General features: G+C 43.5%; 1 protein-coding gene across 2 annotated transcripts in view; it reads left to right on the top strand.

Moving 5' to 3' along the window:
• The window catches only part of LOC123752967 (repetitive organellar protein), a 133,121-nt gene that overhangs the window by 34,899 nt on the left and 80,187 nt on the right, over nt 1–18,035 (top strand). For both annotated transcript variants that reach the window (XM_045734977.2, XM_045734976.2), the window contains exon 2: nt 9,406–12,828. In XM_045734977.2, coding sequence (XP_045590933.1) covers nt 9,406–12,828 — 3,423 coding nt within the window. The remainder of the gene's footprint in view (nt 1–9,405; nt 12,829–18,035) is intronic.

Genomic DNA, 18,035 nt, shown 5'->3' on the forward strand with positions numbered 1-18,035 from the left:
TCAGGACAAACAACAACAAAAGTTACTCTAATTGAATTTAAACAATTACGTTAACACACACGTGTCTCAACGACACTTAAATGGCAGCAATAACTCGTAAATCAATTAATTACATCAACATGAAAGTCAAGCATTCAGTGAGTAATTCCCAATTAATTACTGAATACAACAGCCTATTAATTCAGACGAGTATTGATAAAGCCTACTGTCTCTCAACTGACAGTTCTCTTCCGGTCTTACGACAAGATTACCTTAACGAGGGTAGACTACTGTACCACACACAATGTTACAACACACTCCGTGTAAACAACAACATCAACACCTGGTGAATTCACTAAGTGGCGGTTACTAATTATCTTTAATTAGCTACGAGTGCTTAATCACCCTGTCCGCAGACAGGTCTGATCAGTCCAACGAATTACAGCAGCTTAATTACAGCGCAATTGACTCCGATCATAACAGACCGTCAACCCCTTACGTTAATCACTCAATTAACGACAGCTCGCTAAATTGTTAACACTACGTTAGTCTTCACTTGACAATTCCTCCACTGCGTGAACTTCACTGTGACTGTTGCCTTTACACGTCCCTACGTTAATCACAACAATGTTCAACGAACAAGTGACCTCGTTAAGTAAATCGTGACCCCCGGTGACGTTAACTGCCTTTAATTCTCACGGAATCCTACACAGTAAACAACGCCTTCCACCAAGGACAAACTTGTCTACGGTTTACACACGGTACAATACAGTACATCCTTGCCACTCACGGCAAAACTTGTAAATGACTTCCCTCAGTAAATTATCCACCAATAATTCACACTTTACCACAACACAACAGTAAAATATATAACCAAGGGAAACCTCCCTGTTACCACTTTCACTGCTGAAAAAGGGAATCAAATTACAGGAATACATACGCGGCACATACAGAAAATAGAAGCAAATAACTTACTTTACTCTACCGTGTCTCTAGGTGTCCTCACACACGTCAAAAATCGCAGTTGGGCCCAACCTCAACTTGATGACGGCAAACAGGGTAGACTCACACGTCTCCAATTCCCATTCACCTCACCAGGTGGTCACAGGGACAGAGGACAGACGGAACACTGGGGGCGAACCCAGCTTCAGAGTTTTATTACCCAAACGGAAACAGTGTATTTATATCAATCAGCGGGCCCGCAACACTCCCTTTCACTCATATACCCGACAACCTCACACTCCCACTGCTGCTGCTGGATGATGACGTAGGCGTCCTCACTTCCTACACGTGGTCAGATGGAGCACAGGGTCCTAGACCACGGGGTTAGCTCCACACACAGAGACCAGGGTGGTGCGGACACACCGGCTTAGGCAGACCAGGGTGCGGGCACAACAGCAGGGATGCGGTACCACGCCCTTCCACTTGACACGGTACCCCAGGATACGACGGTACACGGTGTTACACGAGACCCGAGATGGAGTCCTTCACTGTTCTCTTTGGTAGTTCCTCCGAATTAGGAACTTTAAGGTTTCTCTCATAACACTGAAACCTTCTCTAGCACGTCTCACTGCAGTACCTTCAAGCACAGATACGATAGGCGGCGGATGTCACTTTCGTAGCCCGATAATTAACGCCTCACTCAGTCCAGTTGCTCTAAGATGGCGTCCCACAATTACGTGGCTAGGTGACAAGTTCACACTGTTCGGTACAAGCAACTTTCCGACTACCGTATTCTTACGGACGGCACACGGAAAGATAGCAAGATGATAGGCGTGACTTTAGTAACGTTGCAGGCGGTATTTCCCGATGCTTGGCCTTGCACGGAAAATTACGTCCACTCATAGCAACTTTGTAGGTAAGAATGTCTTTTCCCGCCAAGTCTATGCCTGTGGTACCATGCGGTACCCCTCAGCGTCTTGGCCAATCACGGTTCAGCATTCCTGAGGCCCAGGAGCCTTGGCCAATGGCGTACCTGCCTCATGACGCTACCCCCTCTCTCACGAGGTGGACACGTGATAGGGGGGGTTTACAGCCGTTAACCCCCCATACCTCCCTCTCTACACTTGACTTGTACAAAATTTCCCTGAAATCAACTCCCTACTGTAATTTCCTTCACAGACCTGATACAGCGATCAGAATGACAACAATGGCTAGCAAATGTCATGGGCTGTCCAACGACACCCAACACGACTGTGGAAAAGTTATATTCAGAAAGTTGAATCACGGTGCACATCACTGGTGCATTGTGCAATTTCGTACTTAATTCAGTGCACGAGAGAGCAGGAAAAATATGTCTCCTGACATCTGATAATAGCAGGATTGTTGTGATAATTAGCACTGTAGTGGGAGGAGTAATCTTGGTGGGGGAGGGAGGTAGCACTGTCTGCTGTGTGACCACCTTTTACTGTCTGGACTCACTATACCAGCTTAGTTGTTCGCTATGGTAAACAAAACATGCAGATACTTATATATAATGTCTGTATATAAAAGCAAAAATAGTATGGTGGGAGGAGAATGGTGGCGAATCAGGTGAGGTGAGGGAGGGAGGGAGTGGCAGCCAGTGGCGGGCTGCCACTGGCTGCCAGTGCCACTCAGCATATCAACTTAGTGGTTCGTTATGGTGAACACGAATGTAGATACTTATATATAACGCCTGTATATAGTGAATAAAAGCAAAAACAGTAAGGTGGGAGGAGAATGTGGGCGAGTGAGGTGTTGAGGGAATGAGTGGCAGCGAGTGGCTGGCTGGTGTGTGGCAGTCACTCCTCGTTGCTTTTTGTCTCATAATAGCAACTTAGTGGTTTGTTATGGTGAACAAAACATGCAGATACTTATATATAACCTGTGTGTATATAGTGTAATAACCGACAAAGTATTTGTTCACTGCTTGATGAACATAATAATTGAATCAACAATATGCACACCATATTTTTGAGTACTGTAAAGCGATGATTCATTCATTTTATTATATAAATATATCACACTACACACTATTGAATAATATTACAGCAAAAAACTCCGAAAAATCAATCAGAGACATTAAAATAATTAGGTACAGTAATTATCACTTTGTGGCAACTCCGGCCTGACAGCTGGCGAGCATCAGACCGTCTGGGACGCACACTGAGTCAGCGCCTGTTTTTTGCCAGACTTCCCCACCCTATAGCGGGCAATATATGCCACTTATGATTTTTTTTATTATTTTTCCCATGATCAGAGAACATTAATTAACAGATTTAGAATAAAAAATATATATATTTTTTTTTTGGTATGCGCCTGTGGGTGACAAATGATAAATAGCCTGGAGCCACACAAGGGTTAATAGCTTTTTATTATTCTAATTAAACTAAACTAAATAAAACCGAAAATATACTGTAATATGATAGACATCTGCTATTTGAGAAATTACTGTATGTTATCGGAACAACTCCAGTGTGAGTGGACGGGTCTAATCCTTGTACACACAGCATTATGTGTGTTTTGTTTGATTTCCTTGCCACCGTTTAGTGGCTACGGCCTCAAAATAATAAAATTAATAAATCAGTTCTAAAATAAGTTTTCTTATATCTCTTATTATCCTCCCTCTCTTTTATCCCTCCCTCTCTCCATCCCTCTGTCCCTCCCTCCCTCCCTCCCTCCCTCCCTCCCTCCCTCCCTCCAGCCCTCCTTCCCTCCAGCCCTCCTTCCCTCCATCCCTCCCTCCCTCTCTCCCTCCCTCCTGTCCTCCCTCCCTCCCTTCCTCTCTCCAGCCCTCCCTCCCTCCAGCCCTCCCTCCCTCCAGCCCTCCTTCCCTCCATCCCTCCCTCCCTCTCTCCCTCCCTCCCTCCCTCCCTCCCTCCCTCCTGCCCTCCCTCTCTCCATTCCTCCCTCCCTCTCCATCCTTCCCTCCCTCTTTCCCTCTCCATCTCTCCCTCTCTTCATCCCTCCCTCCTTCCCCTCCCACTCTCCCTCCCTCTCCCTCTCCATCCCTCCCTCTTCATCCCTCCCTCTCTTCATCCCTCCCTCTCTCCATCCATCCCCTTTCTCCCTCCATCCATCTAGTTATCAGTGAGCCGGTCCCTTCACCGCCACCGACACCCCCCACCCCTACAGCCCATACACACACACACTCTCTGCTCAATTCAACACCCATACCTCCATCGATCCCTCCATCCATTCCTCCCTCAAATCATCCATCCATTCATCCCTCCCATCCTTCCATCAGTTTATCCATCAATCCATCTCCATCCTCTCCTTCCCTGGTTCCCTCCCAGCCTCTGCCTGCCTGCCTGCCTCCCTCCCTGGCTCCCTCCTTGGCTTCCTCCCATTCCCTGGCTCCCTCCCTGGCTCCCTCCCTGGCTCCCTCCCACTCCCTGGCTCCCTCCCACTCCCTGGCTCCCTCCCAGCCTCTGCCTGCCTGCCTTCCTTCCTGGCTCCCTCCCTGGCTCCCTCCCACTCCCTGGCTCCCTCCCAGCCTCTGCCTGCCTGCCTTCCTCCCTGGCTCCCTCCCTGGCTCCCTCCCAAGCTCTGCCTGACTGCCTCCCAAGCTCTGCCTGCCTGCCTCCCTCCGTCCCAAGCTCTGCCTTCCTGCCTCCCTCCCAAGCTCTGCCTGCCTGCCTCCCTGCCTACATCCCAGCCTCTCCCTGCCTCCCTCCCTCCCAAGCTCTGCTTGCCTGCTTCCCTCCGTCCCAAGCTCTGCTTGCCTGCTTCCCTCCGTCCCAAGCTCTGCCTGCCTGCCTCCCTCCCAAGCTCTGCCTGCCTGCCTCCCTCCCAAGCTCTGCCTGACTGCCTCCCTGCCTACATCCCAGCCTCTCCCTGCTTCCCTCCCTCCCAAGCTCTGCTTGCCTGCTTCCCTCCCTCCCAAGCTCTGCCTGCCTGCCTCCCTCCCAAGCTCTGCCTGCCTGCCTCCCTGCCTACATTCCAGCCTCTCCCTGCCTGCCTCCCTCCCAAGCTCTGCCTCCCTCCCAAGCTCTGCCTGCCTGCCAACATTTCAGCCTCTCCATCCCTGCCTGCCTGCCCATCCACCCACCAGTCAGCCATCACTGACACAATGAGTGCATTTGGAGCCAACATAGTGCACGGATGTTCCTTGATTGTGCAGATATGTCCAACAAAGTCACGGAATGAATACTTCAGCCTCTTGACAAATCAAAACATAGTGTTAAAATTAAAGTTGCAGTAATTTTAGTGTACAATAATTTTCATAAACTGTATTGTAGTACTCAACATACAGCAGAACTACTCAACATAGTGTTAACGGCATAATACACTACAGTGGAAGTGTTCCTGATAACTCCCGTTTTTGTTCTCTGTGGTTAGTTAGCTTTAGGGAACAATGGAAAGGGGGAGGGGGGGCTCCCTCTAGACACCGAGCATTGAATGTACAGTAATGAAATGCTTCTTTCTGGAAGAACTCCTGTGGCTCAATGATTACCCGCTCCCTAGACCCAGGTTTGTCAGTTTGTAGTTTGTCGGTGGGTTCTTGGTTGATCATTGGGTGGTTCATTAGCTCTAAAACTGACCTGAGGAGCCAGGAGTGTTGGGGCTGGGCTGCCTGGTGGTAGTAATCAGTGCTAATAAATTTTGAGCGCATTTGAGTGAATCTCATGTTCTGAGTGATTCGTCTGCAGAGTTGTTTGGCATTTTGGAGGCTTCACTTTTTGTGAACCCTCCAGTTGTCTGTAAAGCTTCGCTAATCTTATGGAGGCTTTTTCTGGTAGGGTAGTGGATTGTCACCATGTGTGCCTGTATAAGGAGGGGCCAGATTGTGGCTCTGGTGCAAGGTAGGCCACACACAACTTGCATGTGACCTGTGATGTGACCTTTTAGCATGGAGCGCTCTCAGCAAGATAGCTTCAGGGAGATACCGGGGCTCCTACCTTGTGGCTACTTTGTGGTATGATGAGGATGAACATCCCCTCGGCCCAGTCTCTTACCCGGCCTCCTGGCTGGTCGTCTGGTCAACCAGGCTGTTGGTTGCTGGTGCTCGCAGCTTGACATATGACTCACGGTCTGGTTGATCAGCTATCCTTTAAAGGTGATTATGGAGTTCTCTCTTGAACACAGTGAGAGGCCTACCTATTAGGCCCTCATGTGTAGTGAGTGTTGAAAAGTCCTGGGCCTTTGATATTGATAGAGTTCTCTTTTAGAAAACGAGAGAAGCTCATTTGAGAGGCATTTCATTACATTCAATGCTGTTTATTTTTTTTTTTTTTTTACCTAATGCTTCAGTTAACTTAGCAGTAAATAGAAACAGGGGTGTTATGCAACTGTTGTGGGTTGCATTCTGGGAAAGGTCATCTGTAGTTGGCCTAGAGGGACCTGGATAAGTCTAACAGGCTTCCTGCTCCCCAACTATGGGAAACTCAACTTTAACCACTGCACTGTGCTGGCTTTTATAGGACATTTTCCCCTGTGCACCGAAAATCAAGTGTTCCCCCAATTTTTTTTGATCTTTGTAAAATGATAAATTCCCTTTCCTGAACACATACACGCAAAAAAATATAAAAAATAATAAATTCCACTTACTTTGGCTGTGTGGATGTGGAGAAAGGGGACGTGTTTACTGGTCGCCCGTGCGTGAAGCTTCCAGAGGCAGTTGCGGGCACCATTCAAGCATCGCGAGTTGCCACAAATATATTTTCAATTATTTGTTCTATGTATTTCCAATGCAGTTTTATTTTTTATTTTTTTTTATCGTATAGATGCATATTTGTGTCCTTTACAATATGTATGCATTAGAACGTTCATAATGTTCCATGGAACTGTGATACATGTGTCAGTAATGTGTCCACAATAAATGTTTATTGTTGCAATATTACTTGTTCAAAATTCACTAAAATTACAATATGTACAGTTTCACACACTATTTACACAGTAACTCATTATTACACACTTAGTACTCGGAAGTGAGAGATAATCAAAGAAACAGTTGATGGTACACAGCGCGACTTCGCTCTCAATGCACCAGGTACAAACAGAATTTTGCTTCCTGTTTCTTTGTTCTGTGTGCTTGCAAATAACACATTGATGTACACCCTTGGCTTTAGTACCTGTAGGTGGTATGTAGCCAAAATTGTAAAGTGTAAGATACTGTAGTCTTGAAAAGATTGCTTTGTAAGGTATTCTGGAAGAGATTCAGCCATTCTGGAAGAGTCAGTCATTCAGAAAGAGATTCAGCTATTCTTGTCAAGATCGATGGAAAACACCACCATGGAAGCTGCTAACACTGTTCATCTATGCTACTTGTATCAGATGCATCATCACTGAACCCAGAAAATGATTCATCTATGTATTGTCTATAAAAAAATTGGGGATAAGACGGGTGAGCATGGGTGGCGCTCGGCTACAACTGGATACGCTTGTTGTGTCATCCTCATCGGTGCTGTATCACTTGCATCCGACCCTTGTGTTATTTCCTTATTGTGCCTAGTAGCAGGCACAATAAGAAGCTAACAACCAGGTTTGTGCCTAGCTTCATCAATATCATGACACTTGTGTTCTTCAAAAGATAAGGTCTGAATTTTCACTGACGGAGAGTGATCTTTCAACACCACGTCCGACCGGTGTTTAGGAGCCAGAGGCACGTACTCCACCCTTGGTTGCTCATTCAGAACTGATCCTGCCAGCAGCCTTAGGGAAATCTGGAAATTTTTTCAAGATGGCTGCCTCTCACTGGAGGTCTCAGGAGTCCATTTTGTACCCAACCTACCATGCTCGCTTTTCGACTGTGTATGAAAAATAAAAAAATACTTTGTTGTGTGGTGCAGAAATGGGCAAATGGCATTTGTTGTTTGGCACAGTGCTGTAGTTAAGGTGAACTAAACCAGGTTGTCTGCTACAGCATTTCCTTCATATCATTAAATATATGTACCTTAACCCTTAACATGCTAGGGGTATAATATCCTTTCTTCCCCACAGGCGCATGTAATTTTGAAAAAAAAAAAAAAAAAAAATTTCTTCCTAACCTGTTAATTTGTGTTCACTGATCATGGGAAAAATAAAAAAAAAATTGTAAGTGGCATATATTGCCCGCTATAGGGCGGGGAAGTCTGGCAAAAAATAGGCGCTAACTCAGCATGCGTCCCAGGCGGTCTGTTGATCACCAGCTGTCAGGCCGGAGTTGCCACAAAGAGATAATTACCTAATTATTTCAATGTCTCTGATTGATTTTTCATAGTTTTTTTGCTGTAATACTATTCAATAGTGTGTAGTTTGATATATTTATATAATAAAATGAGTGAATCATCGCTGTACTCAAAAATATGGTGTGCATATTGTTGATTCAATTATGTTCATCAATCAGTGAACAAATACTTTGTCGGTTATTACACTATAAGCACAGGTTATATATAAGTATCTGCATGTTTTGTTCACCATAACTGTACATCTAAGCTTGTATAGTGAGTAAAGGCACAAAGACGTAGGACCTCACACAGTCAGCTGATGGCTGCCGCCCTCAAGGCCAGACGCACTAATATTTCTCCTCCAACAATACTGGTTTGTGGTGTTGTTACGCTATTACACACACATTATATATAAATATCTACCTGTTTTATTCACCATACTTGTACAAGTAAACTGCTATGGTGCCCAAAGACCATCGTGGTAACCAGTAAACAACACCGTCGTCTGCACGGTGGCGTCGTGCAGACGACGCCACCGCCCTCACCAAAATGGCGGCTCCCAACCTTCTCCTCTTGCTGTTTATACCCTCTATACACACGTTATATATAAGTATCTACATTTGTGTTCACCATAGCGAACCACTAAGCTGGTATGATGAGTGCAGTCACTAAAAGGTGGCCACACATAGAAGACATTGCCACCACCCTCCCTCCCACAGCATTACTCCTCCCTCCATGGCGCACAGCGCTAAATATCACCACAATCCTGCTATTATCAGAACCCTGGTCAGTTTTATCAGTCATGGGTCTTCTGTAATAATATCATCGCTACATAATAGCATGAACAAGTATATTATGGCATTTTTAGGCGATGCTGTGGTCACAAGCTGAACAGCAGTGCTGTTAGCTCATGCTGCGTGCGTCAGGCTTGGTAGCTCACTCAACACTGAGGCCAATAACACCCAGGCCCACGATTTTTTTTTAAATGGCGTCTGTTTATAAGAGCCCTGATGAAGGTGTGGTGAACCCTGTGTATCCGCGGGCCGTTTAAATCTTGCGTAGTACTCCAACACGTCATATGACGTGATGCGCAGTTGACTGGAACAACTTCCAACACGTCATACGACGTGATGTGCACTTTAAAGGTTAAAATCATGCCATAAAGGATAATGTTTGGGTAGTTTGTTTGCAGACTACACATAGATAAATATAAATTGCATTTATCCCCAAATAGATAAGCATTCTAGTTTTAAACTGAAAATATTCAACTCTTAATAGTGCACAGTGTTAATATCCAAAAAATTTTCTCTTCTTACAGAAAGCTGTTCCAGCTGATGAGTTTTACTCAGTGCTGGACGAGTTGACAGAAGATATTGCACAAGGAAGACGTAACAAATATAGTTCAATTATTAAGAAATATATTTGCCTAGCTCATGGTCTACCATCACCAGATATATATACTGAAGATTCTGATATGAAGAAACGCAGGAAATCTCTCTTGAAATTCATTAAGCAACACAAACCTGATTACAGTACATCAGGCCGATGTATTACAGCCAGTAAAAAGTTGGAATGTCGCACACCAGCCAGTAAAAAGTTGAAAAGTTGCACACCACCCAGTAAATCAGGCGATGTAGATCTTACCATGGAAGTACAGGAGACTCTGAAAATGTGCATAAAAGAGCTCGGTTTGTCAGAAGACTATCAGGCAACGGAGTTAGTTGGAGATATTTGGGATGGTGAATCCCACTTGTTGGATAATCAGTCAGGTCAAAATGAAACTACCTGTAGTATAATCATCACGAATGATGATGAAACTAAGAACGATTCTCAACAGTTTCAAACTGGAAAAGCATCCAGAGATGCCCCAGAAAGAAGAAGAAAAGTGGTAAATGAGCACAGGACTATTAATGGTAATAATGATCAATTAAAGAATAATGTTGAAGATACTGTACAACCTGAAAGAAAAATTACAGATAAGTTTAAGACTGTGAATGGTAATAATAATCAATTAAAGAATAAGGTTGAAGATAATGTGCGACCTAAAAGAAAAATTACAGATAAGTCTAAGACTGTGAATGGTAATAATAATCAATTAAAGAATAACGTTGAAGATAATGTGCGACCTAAAAGAAAAATTACAGATAAGTCTAAGACTGTGAATGGTAATAATAATCAATTAACAAATAACATTGAAGTTACTGTACAGTCTAAAAGGAAAACGATAGGCAAATCAACTGCCACAAAAAAGGCATGCAGTAATGTTGAGTTACCAGTACCTGCTAAGAATCAAGTGAATAATGAAGCTAGTGCATGCACAATTGTCCTCACTGAAGCGCTGGATTTACTGTTCATACCTCCAGGAGCACATAAACAAACACTTAAATCCGAAATGGAAAGCAACAATTACTTTCCTATGTATTCTATTTCTGTCTGTAAAAATGCAACAAATAATACATCACAGCCCACAGAGAGCTCTGAAAGCGATGTTACACAACCGACATCTGAAGGAGAGCCAAAAATATTGTTGAAGGTGAAAAAGAGAAATAATTCCTGTCATGATAATAGAAATACCAGGAAAAAAACAAAGATGGAAGATAAACAGAAAAATGTTGAATATAAAGAAGTACAACCTGAAGAAATGTCTGCCAAAAATCCAGCCCAGTGCATGCTACCAGAGAAAACGGATCTCTTGCCTAAAAATGAGGCAATTAACGAGACTGCTAAAAAAAGAGGAAGGGCCGAGAAAAATAGCTCGGCCGGTGAAAATAACTTGCCAGTTTTTGATGTAAATGAAGTTTCTCCAGAACTTCAAACTCTGCATTCACCTCTAGAACAAGTTTATACTTTACCTGAAAAAGATGTACCAGTAATATCACCGTGTAAAATGAGAGGAATGCCAAAGGCTACTATTTCCAATCTTGAAACCCAGCAATCACAAGTAGACGGAAAGCAGATATTACCTGAGAACAATGTATCAAAGAGAAGTTCCAGAAGAAGAAGCCTCAAGGAGAATGATTCCACTGCTAAACCAAGTCTAGAAGTACTATTTGTGGCAGAAGCAACACATGTAAAAGATATTTCAGATGTTAGTAATATGCAAAACGTGTCTGTGAAGAAAATATCACCAAAACAAATGAGCTCACATTTGCCACCAAAAGCTGTTTGTAATATAAGTAAAGGTGAGATAACAAAGGAAATAACAGGTAAAAGAAGAGAAACATCACACAAAAAATCAAGAAATAAAGAAACGTTGCAAGATGTTCCTTTGGAGAAAGTATCTCATCCTGGGAAGGGGCAGGAAATAATGTCAAGTAATGATATAGTGGCTCTTTCCCCATCAAAGAATGTTTCTCATTTACAAGAAGAAAATATTGCACCTGAGAGCATGCTAAATGAGGGTTATAAACATTCAAGTGCATGTAAGGAAGGAACATTAGTAGCCTTGCCTGAAAGTGTTCAGGTGGCCAGTAATGAAGGAACATTAGTAGCCTTGCCTGAAAGTGTTCAGGTGGCCAGTAATGAAGGAACATTAGTAGCCTTGCCTGAAAGTGTTCAGGTGGCCAGTAATGAAGGAACATTAGTAGCCTTGCCTGAAAGTGTTCAGGTGGCCAGTAATGAAGGAACATTAGTAGCCTTGCCTGAAAGTGTTCAGGTGGCCAGTAATGAAGGACATGGATTAATAGAAAGTGTTTCATCTGAAGAATGTCAGGATAAAGAAACAACAGTAGTGAAAGTTTCAGAAAAGTCTAAAACAGATGCTGCCTGTATATCCTCTACGGAGCAAACATCTTGTAAAAAAAGTAAAGGCAAGCTGGTGCTTAATAGAAAATTATCTGAATCTAAACAGCGTTTTGTCTTTCGGTACTTTAGTGAAGAGGAAGAGAAAAAGAAACAAAAGAGGTTTAATTTTTTGGAAGAAAATTCAGATAATGAAATTAAAGAAGTATCCAAAGGAGAAAGTATGTGTACTACAGAACACAAAAGAAGTACAATAGTGGGACCTAAAGAGACTTCATATAATGTTGGTATTAAACAAGACCTCTGCAAGAAGCCATGTACCACTGTGCTTTCCAACACTGATTTAAAAAGGAAATTAAACAGTCAAAGATGGCACAAACGTCAAGAAGAAGACATTATTGCCGGTATTAATATTGTCACAAGGAAAAGGAAAATTGTTTCTTCTAGACATTCCAAGGCAATTGACTACTCCAAGATCTCTGGAAATGCTGGCCATATGGAATCACAATTAATGTTTCAGAAAGGAACATTTCAAGAGCTTTCAACGATTATTGCAGATGCCACAGGACCCGTATTGCCACCACTTAGAGCAGACTCACCAGATATTTTGATAATTCCTTGTAACAATATTGTAGATATTCCAAAAATTCAAAATGATTTTTCTTTAAAGGAGAAAGAGGTTTTCCTGCCCCAATATGGCTTAAAGACCATGGAAGGAGAATCTCTTACATGCAATAAAACTACAAGAAACAAAAACTTACATGTAAGGACACCAGTCAACACTAATACATGTAATTCAAAAACTCATATAAATGTGAAAGTAGCTGAAGATAGACTTAAAAAAAATCCTCCTTCATCATACTATGTAGATAATTCAGGTTCAGATGAAGAATTAAATCTGTTGAATGTGGAACACACGTCTTTGGCACCTGGATCTCAACTGAGCTCTCTCCGTGCTACCATCTCAACGTGGGAGACATTCCACGACTCTCAGCTTCAGGTTTGTCATTTTAACATTACTGAAATAGTAACCTGGACTCTCATGGTCTGGTTATGTAACTTGTCTAATTGTATTAACACTTTTGTAGTTCCAACCTCTATGTGCATTCCAGACTGTAAATGTTCTGGGCCTCCCAAGCACCTCATAGGCCACTCAGCTATGCATAAACTGTTTACAATGATTTAACATTTTATAACTATTTGTTGGGTTACGTCAATAAATTTGGTGAAAAGTGTTTGTAAATGAATTGTCTAGAGAATAGATGTAAAACCAAAAGTGTGTTTATTATAGATTTTGGTCCTCTGCATTGCAGGATATAAACCTAGCGCTCGTAGTGGATCTCGTTTAGCATTGCTTCAAATGTTTATAATCATTTCATGTTTTCTTGGTTATTTCTTGGGTTATAACTATAAATTTGGTGTCAAAATGTTTGCAAATAAATTCTCTAGAGAATAGATACAGAAACAAAATTGCATTTATTAAAGAATCTCAGTGATGAATACCCAAATGTTCATGAATAGCAATAGGATGATGCATTTTAGTGTCATTGGAACATTTTCTGTTGGAGTATAAATGATCCTGAAATGCGTCATCAGAACGGAAAGTGTTAATTTGCTATTGAGGAATTCTTTTTTTTTATGAACTTCCTCTAAAAAATTATTTGAAATTTAATATAGGCATCACTGATTTTGGATATTCTTACAATGCCTTGGTGGTTCCTTGATGGCTCCTTGGTGGTGCCATGTCAAGCCATGCCAGGTCCTTGTGTATATAAGTCTACTGGAGTCCAGAGGCCAAAACTGACCCATCTCAAGAGGGGCAAGGAGCAGCGTATCAAAGACCACCCTAATCAAGAATAGACCACTAGAAAGTTGGGTGAATTAAAACACACAATAGCAAGGTAACTCATACAATAAGTTATAGCAAATGAGACAATGAAGACCCTCAAGATTCACAAACAACTTGTTGGAGAAGCAATTTAAACATTAGTTTCACCTGCACACCACTAGGGGTCTGGGGTAATGGGTACCTTCCTCCTCGATCTTCAAACCTTAATTAAACCCTCGGTCATATTGGCTGGTGTTTATGTTAAAAACATTTGCTGTACTCTCCCCTTCCTGTCCCAGTACCCTTCAGGTCCCAGTTATTCAGATAAGTGCTGGCCATCCTGGACACTGTTTCATCCTGCTGGGACCATTTGTTTGTGTATGTATTCTGTGATTAAGATTTTGCTTCACATTGCATGCATTTAACTGAATTTACCTGAAGGCCACTAGAAAGTGGCCTCAATGAGGACAGAAAACTGGTGGCTTGCCAAAGGTCCCTCCATTTGTTCTGATGATTTTATTGAGCTGGATTTTGATTTACAGCAGTATTTTGGCATTTACAGCTGCAGTGGGTAGGTAGTTCCATATGTTTCACCCTATTGGTGAAAAAGCATCTCCTGTTTTCTATCCTACACTGTGGCTTCTTGAAATGGAAACTGTTATTCCTTTTCTGTGGGAAGCCCTGTCGGCTCCCTGAAGCTATCCGAACAGATATGTGCTATAGTAGTTTGGGGTTGTCAGTTATAGGAGTCCTTTTGCCTACTGGGGACCACAAGCCAGTACCTGGCCTCCTCAGAGAGGTGCAGGGAGCAATGGCTAATGAGCACTTTACATTTAAAGTGCCATCATAATTGCCATCCACCGAGGAAGCACCCAGAAAGAGTGGCAGGGGAGCTGGCTCGGGTGAGCCGGCAGCCCTCCATCCCAGTTCTTGAACTGATGTGCTGGTAGTCGGAAGTCATCTCTGCCTTAATTACCTGTTTTGGATTTTTGCCCTGTGTGGCAGTTCCAGCTGTGTGTGTGTGTGTGTGTGGTGTGGTTGCCAGGTGTCTTAGTGTAAATGAGCAGCATGCGCTTAAGGTTAACTTCCCTAGGTGCTCCGTATGCTATCCGTGCATTTCAGGGTTATCTTCCCTGGGGCATTCGGATCACTCTCATTTGAGGACGTCATCACTTGGCGCTATCTTCGCCCTTGGGGTACGTCAGGGGGTCTTGGGCTTTCCATCTTGCCACGGGTGGGGAGTGTTATTGGCTGGACTGCGCCAGCAGCCGGCGCAGCTTGCACATGCAGTGGCTGAAAATTCTCTCTGCCTGACAGTTTGTTTATTTTGTCTTTGGGGGGGAGGTTGTTTTTCTTCTAGCTTTTTTTCTTTTTGTTAACGAAGGAGGTCTGCCTAGCTTCTTATTAGGCAAGCCTAGGTTGTGTTGGGGGTCCTCCTATGCCTATGCCTCCTATGGGGAAGCCTATGGTCCTCCTCTGTTGCCCCTGAGGTTTCACGGGTGCTACTGGTGGTCAGTTTGCCTAGCCCCAGTGCCTGGGTTTCCCATAGGGCTTACTCACCCTATGGGCCCTGGAAAACCCCAGTGGGCTCAGGGCACCATGGAAGCGTCTTCCGAGTCCTCTCTCGCCTTGTGCGAAGTTGAAGGTTTGTTGCCCCTGCCTCAGGGAGACGATCGTCTGTACAGTACTGCCTCTGTCATGCTGTCTGTTTAGTCAGTGATACCTATGACCTGGAATCTTGCGGGACTTGTTCCCCACTTGTACTTCAATTTACCCATTCCTTGTCTGATGATCTCAGGGATCAGGCGGCGGCTGCGTTGCATGCTCGGTTCTCCTTATTGCAATGGGCCAGGTTGATTGCCAGGTTGGAGGCTCCAGAACTGCCCTGCTTGAGTTTTAGGGACTCGGATTTGGGGGCGTTGGTCGCTTCGCTCTTGGTTCCGTCCCCACCCCCACTTCCTTCCCAGGTGGGCGTGGTTTGCTCCCCCCACCTTCCATCCCTGTTTCTGGCTCCCAAACGTCTGAGGGTTTCAGTGTCGGGGCGAAGTTTAATGCAGGATGATGCTCGGATGGCTTCGAGGCCTGCCCATTTCGATTCAGGCACGGAGGTGGTGGAGCCCAGTTTTCCCGCCGAGGCTTCTGGGTTGACCCAGCAGAATCCCTTCTTTGAAGTTTTTTCCCTGGACTCCGCCTGTGTCGGGGGGTTCCCGGGGCTTGGTGGGAGTCTGCTTAGAGCACTTTGGCTCCATTTTACCCTGCTTGGACACTTGTGCCTTCTCTGCACGGGTTATTGCTGCTAGGGAAGGGGGTTTTTGTACCCTCCTTAACTTTATGAATTTGTATTACCATATTTACCAGAGTGATTTACGCACCCTCTCGTCGGATGCATGCATCCTTTGCTTGGATGTTTTGTACTGTGAAAAAACAGATATATATTTTCACTTGTTCCATCATACTTTATTTCATGTTATTTTAATATGGTTTTGGTACCCCCTGCTCTCACCTCCTCTCTGATCAGCAGTTTTGTTGTTTATGTTTTTTTGTAAGAGTTTTGATATTTAGGTTGTGATGTTTTGTTGCCATGACTGACTGCTAGGGTGGCGCACCATCCCACAGCTGTGGTTTGTTGTCATCCTTTCTTTGCAAATGGCTGTCAGGCAGTTGAAAGTTTAACATTTATTTCTCACTATTTGGGGCATTTTTCATTTCATTAATGAACCATTGTTCTTACCGGTAACTCAGTTGTTTCCTTATGTATGACATGTCTCAGGTGTACTCATCTAGTTGTGCTTGTGGAGGGTTGAGCTTTGGCTCTTTGGTCCCGCCTCTCAACTGTCAATCAACTGATGTACAGATTCCTGAGCCTACAGAGCTCCTTCATATCTACATTTGAAACTGTATGGAGGCAGCCTCCATCACATCACTTTCTAGTGCATTCCATCTGTTAACTAATCTGACACTGAAAAAGTTCTTTCTAAAGTCCCTGTGGCTCATCTGGGTACTCGGTTTCTACCTGTACCCCCATGTTAAACAGTTTATCCTTTTCAACACTGTCAATTTCTCTGAGAATTTTGTAGGTAATGATCATGTCTCCCCCTACTTTTCTGTCTTCTGTTGTCGTGAGGTTCATTTCATGCAGCCTTTCCTCGTAATTCATGCCTCTAACTTCTGGGACTAGCCTAGTGGCATACCTCTGAACTTATTCCAGCTTCTTCTTGTGGTTGACAAGGTATGGGGGCTCCATACGGGGGTGCATACTCCAGGATTGGTCTTACATATGTATGTGGTAAACCGTGACACCTTGGCTTACGAATGTCCCTATTTATGAACTTTTCGGGTTACGAGCCCAATTTCTTAAAAAAATTCAAATCGGGTTACAAACTTTGTTTCGGGAAACGAGTTTGGTGATACGTGTATGGGCCGACCTAGCGCGTGGTGGCACTGCGATCACACCTCAGTTTATCAGTGCCTCCTGCCTCGTGACAATCGCGCCTGAATTCTTTGTAAAGAATTACAGTTTTTCGGATTTTTGGCTATTTGAACATAAAATTTGTTATTATATATCTCGCCATGGGTCCCGAGAAAGCCAGTGGTAAGGATCAAGGCAAGAAAGCCCATGTGAGGATGACAATAGAGGAAAAACAAGAGGTCATTCGGAAGCATGAAAATGGTACATGTGTTGTTAAACTTTGTAGGCAGTACAACAAAGCCACGTCAACGATATGCACTATACTTAGCAAGAAAAAGGACATTATGAGTGCTAAAATGGCGAAAGGTGTAAGAACAATCACGAAACAAAGACCACAAATACTTGAGGAAGTGGAAAAGTTGTTATTAATTTAGATACACAACAAGGAGTTAGCGGGTGATAGTGTTTCAGAGGCCATCATTTGTGAGAAAGCCAGGGTATTGCACGAAGACCTTGTAAAGAAAACCCCTGGAACGAGTGCAGATATGATAGACTTTAAGGCAAGCAGGGGATGGTTTGAAAAATTTAGAAAAAGAAGTGGTATCCAAGTGTTGCGAGGCATCGGGAGGCAGCCAGCTCACACAAACCAGTGGCTGAAAGATTTATTGAAGAATTTAAAGAGTTTGCAGAGGCTGAGGGATACCTACTGCAACAAGTTTTTAATTGTGATGAAACAGGACTGTTCTGGAAAAGATTGCTTAAGAGGACATACATTACCAAGGAGGAAAAATCATTGCACGGACACAAACCTATGAAAAATAGGTTTATACTTGTGCTGTGTTCAAATGCGAGTGGCGATTTGAAAATTAAACCCCTGCTTGTGTATCATTCTGAAAATCCAAGGGTTTTCAAACAGTATAAAATGCAGAAAAAACAAATGTGTGTGATGTGGAAGGCTAATAATAAGGCA

Source organism: Procambarus clarkii, chromosome 6 (genome assembly GCF_040958095.1).
Source record: "Procambarus clarkii isolate CNS0578487 chromosome 6, FALCON_Pclarkii_2.0, whole genome shotgun sequence".
Taxonomy (NCBI): domain Eukaryota; kingdom Metazoa; phylum Arthropoda; class Malacostraca; order Decapoda; family Cambaridae; genus Procambarus; species Procambarus clarkii.